General features: G+C 45.1%; 1 protein-coding gene and 1 long non-coding RNA gene across 2 annotated transcripts; one reads left to right on the top strand and one right to left on the bottom strand.

Moving 5' to 3' along the window:
* Nucleotides 1-2536: 2536 nt before the first annotated feature.
* Nucleotides 2537-3821, bottom strand: SNRPF (small nuclear ribonucleoprotein polypeptide F). The gene is made up of 4 exons (XM_052774767.1): nucleotides 3718-3821; nucleotides 3488-3613; nucleotides 3214-3278; nucleotides 2537-2658 (listed from the first exon to the last, which is right to left on the bottom strand). The coding sequence occupies exons 1-4, from the start codon at nucleotides 3718-3720 to the stop codon at nucleotides 2592-2594; spliced, it is 261 nt and encodes an 86-aa protein (XP_052630727.1). The 5' UTR covers nucleotides 3721-3821; the 3' UTR covers nucleotides 2537-2591.
* Nucleotides 3822-4008: 187 nt separating this feature from the next.
* Nucleotides 4009-5618, top strand: LOC128135699 (uncharacterized). The gene is made up of 2 exons (XR_008233212.1): nucleotides 4009-4233; nucleotides 4398-5618. It is a non-coding gene; the product is annotated as an uncharacterized LOC128135699 (long non-coding RNA).
* Nucleotides 5619-14965: the final 9347 nt, after the last annotated feature.

A 14965-nucleotide genomic window follows, 5' to 3' on the forward strand; every position in this document is an offset into this window, starting at 1 on the left:
AGTTTCTCCTTCAGGGGACAATGAAAAAAAATTGGAACCATATCCACCTTTAAATGGACTGCTAGACTGCGTGATAAACTATCCTTTTTCTTCCTATTTGTACACTACGGCTACTACAGAAACCTGCTACTAAAGAAACCTCGAATTTTAGTATGAAAACGAATGGATGAAAGCCAGAGCGCTCACACGGTTCTACCACATTTGGTGGCCAGGTAGCGGAGCCGAGATCTGTATGCAGTGATTTCTGTGGGGTCATTTACTGGTAAATAAGCAGCACTAGCTTATTTTTTGTGGAATTGCACTCACGACCGACTTGTCCCTGAGACTTCTTCCACTTTACATAGCTGAAAACACTGGCGGTTTTCTATAGGTGACAAACAATAGTGTTTAACCTGAAAGATAACTCCTTTGTGAATATGCTGAGGTATGAGATGATTTTGTACATGTCCTTCGTGTTGATACCTTATTTCAGAAGCCTTTGCATCGAACCGCTGCTGGTGGTGATGCACGGAGACGGGACCGGTGCGGAGCTGGCGCTGAGCTCCCCGCAGTGCCGCCGGGAGGCTGGTGGCAGGACCCCAGTCGCCCTCTGCTTTGAGTGATTTACTCAAAGCTCGTACCCAGCGCTTTGTGGAGGCATTTAAAGCTAAGATGGGAAGCTGGCGATAATGCTGGCTTTATTCCCGAATTGGCTTGCCATCACATAGCTCCTCTCCTTACACAAACCAAGGAAGCTAATGGCACAACCTGTGGCATGTTGCCAGGCTTCCAGAAAACCTCTTTTTTTCCGTATCATCTCAGGCTTCAGTGCAACGTGCCTGTACAAATCCTGTCAGGGAAGGGGCTGGAGTCTGCAAAGCGCAGAAGAGGGTCCCTTCCTCTCCCTCTTCCACCCTATGACCATGCCGAAGGCAGGCCAGGACCACAGCAGAGGACCAAAGGGACTTTTACCTTTTGTGAAGCTCCACGACTGAGATCACAGCAGAATAAAGGAGGAGTTCTATTTTCCCCACGCGTAAAACAGGGATAATACTTCTGTATCGGCAATCGCTGACGAGAGAAGGGCAAAGTAACACAATAGTTGTAATTTAGGTTCACGAAACGTACCTCTGGCTGCCTGGGTTCTGGTTTGCAGCACGCCTCTCCACGCCACATCTTACCCGCAGCGATTCTTGGCTCCCTCAGAGCCTCTAACAGGGAGTCTCGGGCTGGCAGCACTGACAAAGCAAGAGCCCACCTTGGGAAATGCTGGTAGGTAAGGGACATTCAGTTAACCTCAGTGTTTAAGAGTAAACATTTGAAAACATGGTTATTGTGTTCCTGCCAAAACTTTTAACATTCCAAATGCCTGATAACAAAGAAAGACTTTCTTTTTATGACAGGGACTGGGAAGGTACACTCCCATTTTGCAGTGTGTTGTCTTGAGTCTATCAATGCCATTGAAATCTATGGGCCTTCACAGCTGCCAAGAGGCTTTTCTTTGCACAGATATTAGCTACAAAGTCAATACAAATTTGTCCTTCCTTAATAAGGACTGTACAGTCACACTTCCAAGATTCGTGACTCAAAGCAGAATATTTCTTAGAGACACTGTGGTATAATGGATCTCCACATCCCACCTGCAGTGAAGCCTTCACAACTATTTCCAAATAGTTTATGAACAGGTTTAAAGATAGAGTGTATTTAAATAGTAACTACATGCGTACTGTAAACTATATAGACTGCCCTATTTTCCTGTGTTTCAGATGGGAAGATAACTGGTATTTTGTTCACAGCCTTCAGCCATTAAAGCAGAAAAGACAGCTAAGAATGAGGTTCCTGCAAATACTGAAGATGACTTAATTTTTCACTTAGAGGTGAAACTTAGTTTCTATTGAAAGAAGGGTACAAAGCCTTACAGCTGCATCCTCTTAATTAACCAATTCAGAGCTGAAGGAATCATTACGGAATCATCAGCAGTCTGCAGTAGGCACACCAGGGTATTTTTTTAAAAAGTTCTTCCGTTGCTCATTCCACAGCCTGTATTATCATCATTATGGAAAGAAAAGGCAAGTCCTGCAGCTCCTTCAGTCTACTCAGTGATGCAGCTTAGAATGACACAAGAAAGTCACATACATGTGACGAAACATTCCTCACCTTCTATTATACGTTAGTCTGCATTCCGTATAACTACCTGACAGCAGAGTACTGACACTGATGCTAAACTGAACTAACCCACAAATGAACCATCTATTTTCTTTTGGAGTACACAACTTTGAAGATGTAATTTATTCCAGGAATCACTTGAATTCGGGTATTTCCCTTGACAGTAATGGCATTCGTGGACACTGGTAATACTTAAAAGTTGTGTGTGTGTGTGTGTTTGTTTTTAAATATTCACTTCTCGTTCTAATATTTTCAGTTTTAAATTTAAATAGTTGCTTATTCCTCCAGCATTAGTTTTCTTGGATGCCAACAAAAAATAGGAAAGCTTTTCAAGAGTTAACTTCCCCCATATTGAAATACAATGGAAAAAAGTAAACGCATTATTACAAAATTATGGAAAAACAAAACAAAGAAAAAAAAAGTTTATTTCCAGATATACAAAACACCTATTCTCTCATTTCTCCATCTTCTTCCTCTTCTTCCACACCTCTGATGTACAAAACATTATTGCACCTGTAAAGAGAATCAAAGTGTTCCCTTAACTGCAAGTGTTTTAATTTCCCACCCCTTATACACACTACTTTAAGCATTTTCCTCCCCGAGTGTAGCCTGGCAACAGCCAAATTCCACATAACAAAATTGCTGCTGTTGACCTTGTACAGCTTTCCACAAAGTTCGTCACAACTGCAAAAACACCGAGTTTATAAAAGCAGAAACTGGCTGACAATGCTGTACGAGAGATCTTTACTCTTGGGTTAACAGTTATGGTCGAGTTTAATTTCCAAGCATGCAAAACGCTTTCGGTAGCAAAACACTAATACGCTCTACTAGTGCCAAGAGATTGATATACAGTAATCCGGAAAACTAAGGTATTTAGTTACCTGAAAAAAGACATCATTAATGCTTCTTTACGAATATTTTCAAAATTCATTTTTCCTCCCCTCAGCAGGGATCTCGTAGCCTTCCCACAGGAGCTACACTAACACTTGGCATCTCAGTTAGACAAAACCCTCAAGTTTCAGCGTGAGTGACAAGATTTATGGCCGCTGCCGCAAATACCTCGATTACCTTATCAAAACTTCACCCAGGTGTCCGGACAGCGCACCGTCTATGTACTCCTCTGTGTTCGCAAGCTTGAGAAGAAGAACCGGCACAACTCGGGAGTGATTATAAGGCAAAAAAGAAAACGCTTCGCAGCGCGGACGGCGGGTTTACCCCGCGGCCCACCACCACCACCCCCCCCCCACAGCAACCGGGCCGGGCCCAGCGACCCCGCTCCCACCACCGACCCCTCAGACCCCCCCCCCCGGCGGGGGTCTTACCCCCTCCCCTCACACCTCACCTGCATGTTCATGTACCCGTCGACGGAGACGAGGTAACCCTTGTACTCCATCCCCCACTTCAGCTTCACCATCACCGGTTTCCCCGTCAGCCCGTTGAGGAAGGGTTTGGGGTTGAGGGGCAGGCTCTGCCGGGGGAGAGCAAACGGGTCAGACCCTTCCCGCCCCTCACCGCCGCCTCAGGGCCGTTAACGGCTCCCGATAACACCCCCCCCCCCCCCCCCCCCCTCACCATGGCGACGGGACGGCGGCGGCCCGCGCGGGAAACTCCTCGTGCGCGCAGCGGCAGAACGGGCGGTCCAACCGCTCTCCGCTTCCGCTTCCGGGGAGCGCGCCGCTACCTCCTCTGACCCCGCGCCGCACTTGTGATTGGCTGAGGCGCCCCCCCCCCCCTTACCCCGCCCCGAAAAGAAAAGCGGGGCTGCCCATTGGCTCGGCCTCTCTCATTGGTCGGGTTGAGCGCCCTCCTCTCTTTACCAGCCAATCGGCGGCGCCGTGAGGCGCGTCGGGGCTGCTGGGCGCCGCCATGTTGTGGCGGGCCGCGTTTCCCTCCTCACCTCAGGCCGTTCCCTGCGCACCGCAGGCCCTTCCCTCCTCACCTCAGGCCTTTCCCTCCTCGCAGGCCCCGAGGGGCCGGTTTCACCGCCCTCCAGGCCGACAACAACCTCATTTAGCCTTGAAAGTCGGACGGCCGGAGCAGTAGCTGCCCTCCCGGCCGGGCGTGGAGGCACCGCTCCTGTGCAGTCGGGTGGGTCTGTGTGTGTGTGTGTGTGTGTGTGTGCGCGGGCGGGCCCGTGTCCCTTCCCAGCAGGGTGTTGCTTACTTTTCACCTCGGGATTTACCAGCTCTGGGGACCGTGTCCGGCTCAGCAGCAGTTAAGCCTGTCTTGTGTTTCCTTCTCTGTCCGTACAGGTCGATCTCCACGAGGTGGCAGTGGCTCGTCACGGGAGGCTTCGGGCAAACTCCCCTCGTGTTCACCTGCCGGCCTTGCGGGCGGTGAAAGCGTGGCGGCATCCATCCGTGTTTAAGAATAAATTTGCGGACCAGTACTTTTTCGTTACTCCACACGCATAGATAGAAAAGCTCGGAGGTTATGAGACGCGTAAGCGATGTCTTTGCCAATGCACGAGTGCTCCACTCGGGCTCGTTTGGCTCCCAGGTGAAGAAGTTGCCAGAGCTTTTCTTGGCTGTAGCGAGCATCAGCCTGTTCACACTCACGAACGGCCATCCTGCTGTAGCTATAATTTGTGACGCAACGTTTGACAGGCAAATATGTTGAACCAGTGTTTGTACTGTTTACTGATTTGTCACATCTACACTAATGTCTTCTACTACTCTGTCTCTGAAGTCATCAAGTGCCGCAATGTGTATTTTATCTTCCTGCATACAGCATATTCCCTTCATCTTTAATGTATTGGGTGCTGAATGTGGAAAACATACATTCAGGAACTAACCTTTCTGTAACAGAACTATTACATTTTTTTGTGCACCTTACCTCCCAAAGGTCAGTCTAGTGCCTTAGTGTTGAAAGCAAAACCATCGTCACCTGCTTTCATCTGAGTGTTCAACGCTTTTGACTCAACAGCCTGTCTTCTCCAGATCCAGACTGTCCTCACACACAGTGGTTGTGATACCTTTGTGGATGCGTAGGAATGAATAAGAATTGGAATTGTAATTGTTTTTAACTGGCATGTATCAAAAGTGCACTCAGATACTTGCTTCCATGATCATTAGAAATGAGTGTGATTTTTCTTTCGGGGTGTATTGGATGGGCAACAACGACAACATCAAAATTATGCTAATAGTCTTTCTGGTAGCAAGACTAACTGTGGGCCAGCTGAAAGAGTAACTAAGTTATAAGATTTCTGTAAGGAAGTCTGTGTTGAGGCTATGTAGGAAAAGTGTGAACACAACAGGAAATGGTGTGTATATAGCAAAATTTTTCATGCCACTTGGAATAGCTGATTTCAAGTGATAACATGTATAATGTGGCAGAACGCAGTGAGCTTAGAGTGAGTGTCTGGGATAAAGTCATACTGTGGGAGTAATTTTTGCACTTCTCTGACAATTGCCAAGGATAAATCTGTGTATCTGTGACTGGCAATATAACAGCTTTGGTATGTTATCTGTAAACAGCACTTCTTATTTTTATATATTGAACCAATTTTGATCACAATGTCTCCTACTCATGTTGGGAAAACTGTTTGTGTACCAAGAAATACAGGAGCAATTACATTCAGCTTTTAATACACTCTGTTCCTCCGACAGATGAGTAAATATTCCAGCCCTGTTACAAAGTTATCAAAACCCAGAGGAATTTCCCAGGGTCATAGATATCAGCGTAGAAGTCAGAGAGCCGGAGTGCCTGACTTCTGGTTTCACAATCCGTGCATGAATTCACGCGTCAGTAATCTCATCAGCTGTAGACTGGGTCTGCAGCAAATTTGTGTGGCGGTAGGGTAGGAAGGAGTACTGAAAGCACAGAATGCGTGACTACATCTGATGTAGTTAATGGGATAACTTGGTTAATCAGGAAATGAAATAGCTTTTGCTTCCCCCCCCCCCCCCCCCCCCCCCCGTAAGGAATTTGCTGTTTACCTTGTTGACTGAATCGTTCTGACTCAAAGACAAGTTTGCTTACGCCGGTCTTCTCCTGACCTTCAGCACCGGGGTGAAGTTCACCTTTTGTCCTCTTTGTATTTCCTCATGTAATAGGGGAAGTAATCGTTCGCATTCTTTTCTGCCTTTGGGCCAGGGTATTTAGGCTGCTGCTCAACAGGAAATGAACAGGAAAGAATTTTTGTCATAGATTACTCCAAACCTTGGGTCTTGGGTGGATGGATAGGATTTTCCCTTACAGCTCAAGGGTAGGAATTTAGCACGACTGCCCACACTCTGTTCCTGAGGAAACACATTAAGCAGCTGGACATCCGACGGCAGCAGCATTTCTGGTGGAGGGACTCATTAGATGGTGTTATCTGTGTAAGTGCAAATGCTCACTGACATCATTAACACGCCATGTCACCGTAATGCCAGGCAGAGGGGGCTAGCCTCTGTACCCTCACATCGCTGAGAGAAAGCTGAGCTGCCCAGAAATATTTCCTGATTGAGCTGAGCTTGCTGAGACAGAACTTCCCTGCAATAACCCCCTTCTGCCTGCCGTAAACACGTTTCTTAAGGAAACTTTCAGAGCTGCCCCATGTTCCAGCTTCTGGGCTGCACATTTAGTGACCGTCCCGTGCCTTTTCCTAGTGATATGCCAGTGTAAATGGGATTTTGCTCTGCAGCACTGCTCTCCCACATCAAACGAGTTATTTCTGATACCACGCGGTTCTTTCTGCCAGAGTAGTAGCAGTGTCAACTTTGCCATCACACCGAAGACACTGTGAGATGAGCACCGGTTGCAATCAGAGAACTTAAAGCAGCCGTGAAGGCACAGCCCTGAATTAAGCGTGGGGAGAGCTGAGTTAACAAAAAAGGAAGCTCCACCAGGAGACAGTGCCTTCAAAGGACAGGTTTGCATGAAAATAAATGCAGTGTAGCAGCACGGAGTCAGCCCTGCTAGGCGACGGATGAACCTCAGCTTCTGGGTTTGTTGGGTTCATAATTGACAGAGCTGTGTAAGAACCTGCTGCTCTCCCCATACAAACCTGTCCCAGGTGATGTACCACCCTCCTTCCTCCCCCTTTGCCAGACTCCCAGACCGCAGTGTCTGTTCTTGAAAATTATAGGTGATATGATGCCTCGGTCTAAGCTAGACGGTTAAGTAGCCTTGTGCAGACCAGGAGTTGATTTCTGACAAGCTCTCTATTCTAAATACTTGGGGATGCAGTGGTTATGACTCTTACGGACCTAGAAGGATTTTGGGGATGTGTGCACCCTTGGAGAGTTTTGCTGCTGTAGCAATACTGCTAAAATGTGAAGAGGATCTAGGACTCAGGCCAAATCTTGCCATGAAATAAATTTATTTTTCCTTCAGCAATAGGCATAATGGAAGATTTGCCATTATAAATCATACTGTAATGGAAAATTTGCTCTTGCCCACAAATTTTCTGCAGAAAGTATCTGATGAAATTTTGTCTGAAAATCTTTTCCAATAAGAAATACAAATTTTTTGTATGTGCAAAAAATCTGTCAGTTATCAGCTCTTGGTGACTTGGGAACTGCTGTGGCAGTATATGTGGATTGCTGACAGCCCTCACATGAGGTATAATCCTGACCACCTGGGGCTTTGCCAGAATAAAACAGTTTCTTTTCAAGCAGTGTTTTCACAGAGATCTCTACCAGTAAAACATCTTTCCTCTCTTTGTTGACGATTTGTCGTTTTAATAACCCTGTCTTTGATCAAATCTCCATCAATGAGGCAATAGCTGTCCACCACAGACCTTAAGTGTGGATCAGGACTGGGATCCAGTAGGTCGTGACATCAGGCTTCGGAAGAACAGGGCTCTGTAATTTCTCTCCGAGATCCTCATCGACCAAACCGAAGCTGATCTGTGCTACTGGTGGGTGTACAGAATCCCAAGTCCTAGGAGCCCCAAAACTGGCTAGCCTGTTTCAGGTTTGACCCAAGTAACGCGCCTCTTTCCGCATGCTGCCACGTTTTCATCTCGGTGTAAGACCGTAGCCTAGAGCAGATGCTCAGTCTTGCTGAACAACGCTTGGAAACAGCTGAAGGGAAGGGCACAGGGGAACCACAAAAAACAAGGGACTTGCTATCAGCCCCGCGTGCCCGGCAGTGGCTGGCATACTAATGTGAGAAAACACAAGCGAGATGCAAAAGTCTGTTTGGGGTGGACTTGCCCAGCGAGCGGAGACCGTGCTGCGAAGGACTCGGAGGGCGGGAGGTGGAGGTGAGCCTGGAAAGATGGAAACAGAGGGTTTCTGCTTGGGTAAAGGATTTATGTGCAGTTTCAGATCAACACGATGCCTTTTTCCCACGGAGTGATGTCGGTATGAAATGAGGTTGGAGGGGTGGCAGGTATATGCTAAAAAAAGCCCAGATCTTGATGGAGTCACAAAACCTTTTTGCTCCCCACCACTACCCCGGAGGTTTGCTGGAGTGGCTCTGCTGTGAACCTGTGACCAGGCTGGGCTGTGCCAGCGAGAAGGGGCATAGGATTTGTATTGTACAGAAATTATGGGAACATTAAAGCTCCTTTTATGCATATTGAAAACCTTTATTTGTGCAAATAGTATTCATGGAAATTATGCAGCTACACTAAAGAGAGGCCCTTTAAGAATGTGTCTCTGAAAACACAGGCTCCTTTGCCAAGAAATAATGGGACTTCCTTAATTATCAGCTGTTATCTTCTGGTTTTGGCAAACTTTTGTTGCTTTATGTGCTGCTGTTTCTTTTATGCTTTGACATTAATGAATTGGAATTGAAATTATGTGCTGAGGAAAACAAAGTGATCTGTATAAATAATAAAATGGCATTCTTCGGTGTGTCAAAAAGGGGGGGCATCAAGCATTGTGCAGAAGGAATTTGGAAACTGTGCTTTCACACAGACATCTTAATGGAAACTAATAGCTGGCTCCAAATCACAGAAGTGGTTGAAGAGTTGGTGTTTTCAGAAATCTGTCTGAGCAGAGCTCAGAAACTCTGGCTGGTGTTGGAGGCTCTCTGTGTTAGGTGGCAAGCTGTATTTTAACAGAGGAGCTCATCTGCGTCTCTTGTCCTTCTGCTTCCAGCCATGGCTGAAATTCCAGTGGTGGTGGTACAAACCTAACAATAGTTTCTAAACTTTAATGATCTTTTATTCATGCTGAAGCCCTCTTGGACAAACAGTTACCCTGACAAACAGAGGAAAGCAGTTTTTAACAGTGAATCTGGGGGGGGGAGAGTTGTACAAGAGGTTCCCTCACCATTTCAGAGAAAGAGCTGAAGGAAACTAGCTGGAGAGGAGAAAGTAAGAGCGATAAATGCTGCTGGGTTAAAAGAAGGAGCTAAATCCAGGATTCCTGAGCGTCTTAGAAAACTCTCTGAGCCCAGACAATATTCTGCAGAGATGAGGCAGAGAAATAGGAGCCTAGGTCCAAGAGAAACCCATGAGTCATCAAGGCTGACTGGCAGCTGTAGGGACAAATATGTCCTGAAGTCCCTCTATTACACTGTGAGGCTTTAACGTGCAGTCAGTGGTTTTATTAATTTGGCCAGATACATCTATTCTTGAGATAGCCAAAGGGAAGAGTGATTTGGGGTCGGAGCCTCTGCGAAGTCTGCTGGGCTATTTGCTGTTTGCATCTCTCCCAGGGGAGCCAGAGCTGGTCCTGGGGCAGCTGAGCCAGAAAGTCTCATTTCCAGGAAGGGTCTGCAGACAGAAAAAATTCCCCCCACCACCCCCTCCCCATGCTCTGAAAATGTTCCGGAGGCGATATCTGCATTTTGTGTTTGACTTGAACCTGAGCCCAGGGCCCACATCTCAGCTGGGAGGCAGCAATCGCTGCCCTGCATCTGAGACCGGTGACTTCTGCTTCTCTGCTAAACCGGTGGTCCTTTCGTGAGAGCCTCTGCAGGGCTAGCGAGTGGCGAGGGTCCGCCGTAAAGTCAAACGTATGTGGACAACCTTCCCCGTGAGGCAGAGCGGAGGAGAAGCTTTCCTGCAGCCAGTTTCTGGTCAGCTACCAGAACCTCAGAGCATCTCATTGCCTGCCTGAAACAGGCAGGAGTCCAAGCTTGTGTAGGTGGGCAGGTTTTTCTCAGACCCCCATAAATCCCACAGGCTCAGCCTACCTGAGATAGGAAGCGTTACAGGGACCAGGAATTAACCGTGGGGATGGTCAGTGAATTAGGACCAGATGCCCAAGGCAGACAGCACAAAGACTGCAGCACGCTCAGGGCGAAAGTAACTCAAAATGCCATGGTTCAACGCACATCATCTGATGGAAATCCAGGAGAGAGAGCATGGCTATAGCTGTTTACGCTGGTTTTATGCCAACCGTTCCCAAATTACCAATGTCCTGACTTTCATACTTCTTGGGGCAGTGCCCAGCTGTATGTGCTGGGTGCAGCGTGTCACCACGGAAATGCCTTTCTTCAAAATGCTTTAAGAGTTTGGGAAGTTGGAGTTTTGGCCAGCAAAGTTTCCACTGCATTGTGTCAACGGCAATACTGCTCACGGAGACCGGCTTTACCTGGTTCATTTCTAGCCAGGAGGCTACCGATGTGCTGGCGTTCCCTTGTCACAAGTGCTTTCTGTAGTGCTTGAAGTTGTCATTTAGTTTGGCATTTCTGCCATCGTTTTGCCGAGTACTCTGTTAGGTCGCCTATACAACTGTCGCTTTTTTTCCCCAAAGTGCACAGAGGATGGGAGCTGGCTTCTCTTTGCCCGGCGGGTGTTTCTGAGGAGATTTCAAGCAATTTCAACTCTCCCGACGGTGCGCTGACAATTCCTGATGCTCCTTGCGTGCCCCAGGTGACCTGGCCCCACTGCCACGCTGTTCCGTTTGGGTCCTTTTCTGTTCTTTACAGTCTTTTATAGCAGCCACTGTTGCTCTCGGCGCTTGGCATGGGTGACCTCAGCAGCGTGGCGTGGTCTTAGAGGCATTTACATCCATACGGTGCCTTCCTTCTCCAGAGCCGTGTCTTCTCCATGGCGATTTACACCGCAGGTAATGGGAAGGGCCAAGCGGGTAAGCGGAACGTGTTCTCGTACCAGGACCCGGAGATGGTCCGTAGAGGATCCACTCACTCTTCTGCCCAGGAACGCAGTGACAAACACACTTCGAGGGCAGGTACTGACCAGGCGAGTGAAGAGAAGATCAGACCCTGACCGTATTGTTTACTGCAGTGCAGGATAGAGATACTTAAGCTAGTTTGGGTAATAAAAACAATTGAAAAAAGCCTGCTCCTCTGCCAACAAACGTATTCTGGTGTCTGAGCCGGCTCGTTCCGACCAGCACGTGCAAACTGCAATAATTTGGAGGATTAGGGTATGTTCAAGGGTTAGACTGTGGCCACATTTCACGAGCGTAGCAAAAGGTGTACCCTTAACAAAGACCATTTATTTGCTCCAAAGCTCATTTTCATTTTTCCAGAAGAAACATATTGTTATTTTTTTTAAAATAAGGGAAAAGGAACCTATTTTTTTACCAAGCACCATTCTTGGAAATTACCTTCTTGGCCGAAATTTTCTTGAAAAATATCAGCTTGCTGCAGATATTTCCTGCTTCCAGGAAAGCTTTTCTAGAGATCTACCTCCTGTAAATGTTTATACGAACAGCTAAAGGCTGCCAAAGTTATAAGCTGCTAAGAAAGAGTTATAAGCCGCTTAGAATGGAAAACAGTGAAACCTTAACAATAGCATTGCCAATTTCACTTAATAAACAGATTTAATATGGATTTTATATAATAAATGCTAGCTTAGATATGAAACTGTTGTACCTTTTTTTGCTACACAATAAACAAAGATTTAGCATATCCATGCACAATGTTGAGTATTTTCTGGCAAATGCTGTATTTCTAAAATTATCCTTAAGGTTGTTTGATCATTTGTTAGTTGCAGTGGACTGATATTGATGTTCCTTTCATATGGTGCTTCACATAAGGCAAGTGACTACTTGTTTTGACAGATTGTAAAAGATACGTAATTAGAAGGGGAAAAGGGCTAGTTCATACCTGTGACACTTTATGGATTTACATGCTTCTGTGAATTGGACATAAAACACTTCAGCTCATCTGTGGTTTTGTGGGTTCTTGCTTTAAATGCTCAAGAAGAAGCTCTTACCATTTTTTATCTCTGGGAAAGGAGATCTAGAGGATTAAATGATACAGTTAAAGATTTATTTATCAACAGACATCAAATCCACAGCTAAACAGTCTTGTTTCATTTGTAGTACTATCATGTTGAGACCCCAAGAATTTTAATGAAGGTATGACTTTACATTAAGTAGTTGATAAGATAATTCACGATAGAGTCAAGTGGATGGCAATTCTCTGAACCGGGCTGTCCGAGGAGAAGCAGGGTCGCAGCGGTGGGTGGCAGTGCTCCTGTCCACCACTGGGACACCAGTTCCCACCAGCAAACCCCAGCAGACACTTCACCCACCCGGAAGGTAGGAGTGGCTGGAAACCTGACTGCCATGATACTTGTTTGCAATTTAATAATTAGCTGAATTTAGGTCTGTGGAGGGACTTACCCACAAGCCATGTTGACAATGACCTTTATAATGCGGCTCTACTTTTTGTGGTGTTTGGGGAGCAGCGCTTACCAGACATAAGAACCTGTATTTTGTGAGGTAGCTTTGAGGTTATATGTAACTATCTCCATTCCTCTAATACACTATTCATACAATAGGTTTTCTTTATGGGTCCATTACTTGCAGTGCTGAACTTGACAGATTTCAGGGAGTTTATTCTGAAAATAAACAGTTCATTTGCATGAAATTGGATTTTTTTTTTCCCCTGAGTAGTCAACATCAGTAAATTAAATATAGATGGAAAATACTGCAGACCAGTGTTTCTGATGCTGAGCAAACATATGAGTATATAACAGTTTATACAAATGAAAAATACAACCTTTTTGATGTTGCCAAGTTGACTCTGGCCTCAGATAGTGGGCTAAAAGGTGCGAGCTAAGCATGTTGATCGGAGCTGTAATGTCTTTAGCAAATGAAAGAAATTGAATACCCTTTGCCTACATAACCTTTGCCTTTACTGGTTTTGCTTTATTCACATTTGGAAGTACACATCATCTCCAAGTGTGTTTAAATAGCAGCAGGATGGAAGTAATGACTGCACTTTCAAGGGCAGAATGCCCCTGAGTTACATGGGAACTGGACGCTAAGTTATGCTAAAAAGTCATAGAGCACACATGACTTAGGACTGAGTTGTACATCTGAAATGTTGTTGTAATGAAAAGCATCAATTAATTTGGGGGTTTTTATTTATAGCAAAGGCAAATCCATTTTATATACTTTTAAAATGTGTTTTACTTTCCATATTTTCTCTGGTTTAATACTCATCCATATGTGTGTATATATACACATGTGATACCACAGAACAGTTCAGACAATACCATGCATATTAATATATATTTATTCCTACACATTATATGTATATATACTCTATATTATTTACTAACAACCATTTTATTTCAGACATCAGAAAAATGTGGGATTCTGCTGTGTCTGAGAGCACTGATTACATTCACAATGGTGAACAGATTAACCATTTAGTTGCAGGTATCAAGGTTGTCACTCAAACTGGCAGCACCTCAGAATAGCTAAAGCTTATCAAAAATTGTCTGGATTGGAAATGACAGCCATACATGCATGAATGCGTCTGTATGGCTGGAAGACTGTTGAAGTGTGAAGTGAAGAAGTTCACTTCAGTTTATTTTTTATCACAATTACTGTATTTCATGAGGGAACATTGACTTGCCACATGATAAATACAAGGGCAACAGAAAGGAACTTCATTCTCTTATCATCTTTGTCTCCCAAAGGTCACCACATTTGAACAAAGCGTATTTATTTCATTCCTTATGCATTTACGTAGCCATTTACTGTACTCTGTATAAGTGAAGCAGAATAATTTTTTGCGAGACTAATTAAAAGTTGCATGGTAGAAAATGTTTTTGTGATCACACCACCGTAACGAAATTGAGCTGTCTTTACTGACATGTGCTCCATTTACTGGGGTTTTTAAAACATATTTCCCACACTTCCAGCAGATCATTGTTTTTTAAGAGCAAAAACATAGTAAAGTTTTTCATCCTAAGCAAAGTAATATCCTTAATGAACATATTTAGGAAAAAAATCATGGCAATTTATCTCAGCTTTGTTCCATTTGTTGTGTGGCTTTATACTGCTTCCGAGCTCTAGAGCATCTTAGAAAACTTCCATGTCAAATCAAGAACAACTAAATTGCCTCTGAGTCAATAGGATCGATGCATAAAGTTTATTTGTCTCCATCCAAGTGGCGTTGCAGTCTCCTTCAGTCCCAGCATAAAGTACCAACCAGGCAATTTTACCATGTTCTACATTTCAGATCCCACGTGGAATAAACATTTCGTGAAGGGAAGAAGCCATTAATTTAGTTATATGATTTCATCATAGACTGTTAATGGAGTTGAGGGTTGCACTGAGAAAGACTGGAGGGTTTAGCATGACAGATGGACAAAACAAAGCTTTTATTTAAAAAAAAAATTAAATTCCCCCAAGTTAGCTCAAACCACAGTTTATTCTTCCCAAAGACTGCCATAACTGGGGACAGGACTTAGTTCTGTGGCTGACATTTTTGAGGACAAAATGGTCTACTGAAGAAAGGGGAAGGTCCAGTTTTAGCTGGCACAGCACTCTAAAGTTCCTGTTTGGCTTCCACAGAGAATTTGGGGAGTTTTCTTTTTCAGGTGTTATGTGCCTAATAAAAATGGAAGAACTAGTACTGTCTGAGTGTATACTCAAAGGCAACTGCTGTATCTGAACTGGCCAGTGGATAAAGCGTAGCAGAAGTTCATGCTATGCCCCAAAAGAGT

Source organism: Harpia harpyja, chromosome 23, assembly GCF_026419915.1.
Source record: "Harpia harpyja isolate bHarHar1 chromosome 23, bHarHar1 primary haplotype, whole genome shotgun sequence".
Classification (NCBI taxonomy): domain Eukaryota; kingdom Metazoa; phylum Chordata; class Aves; order Accipitriformes; family Accipitridae; genus Harpia; species Harpia harpyja.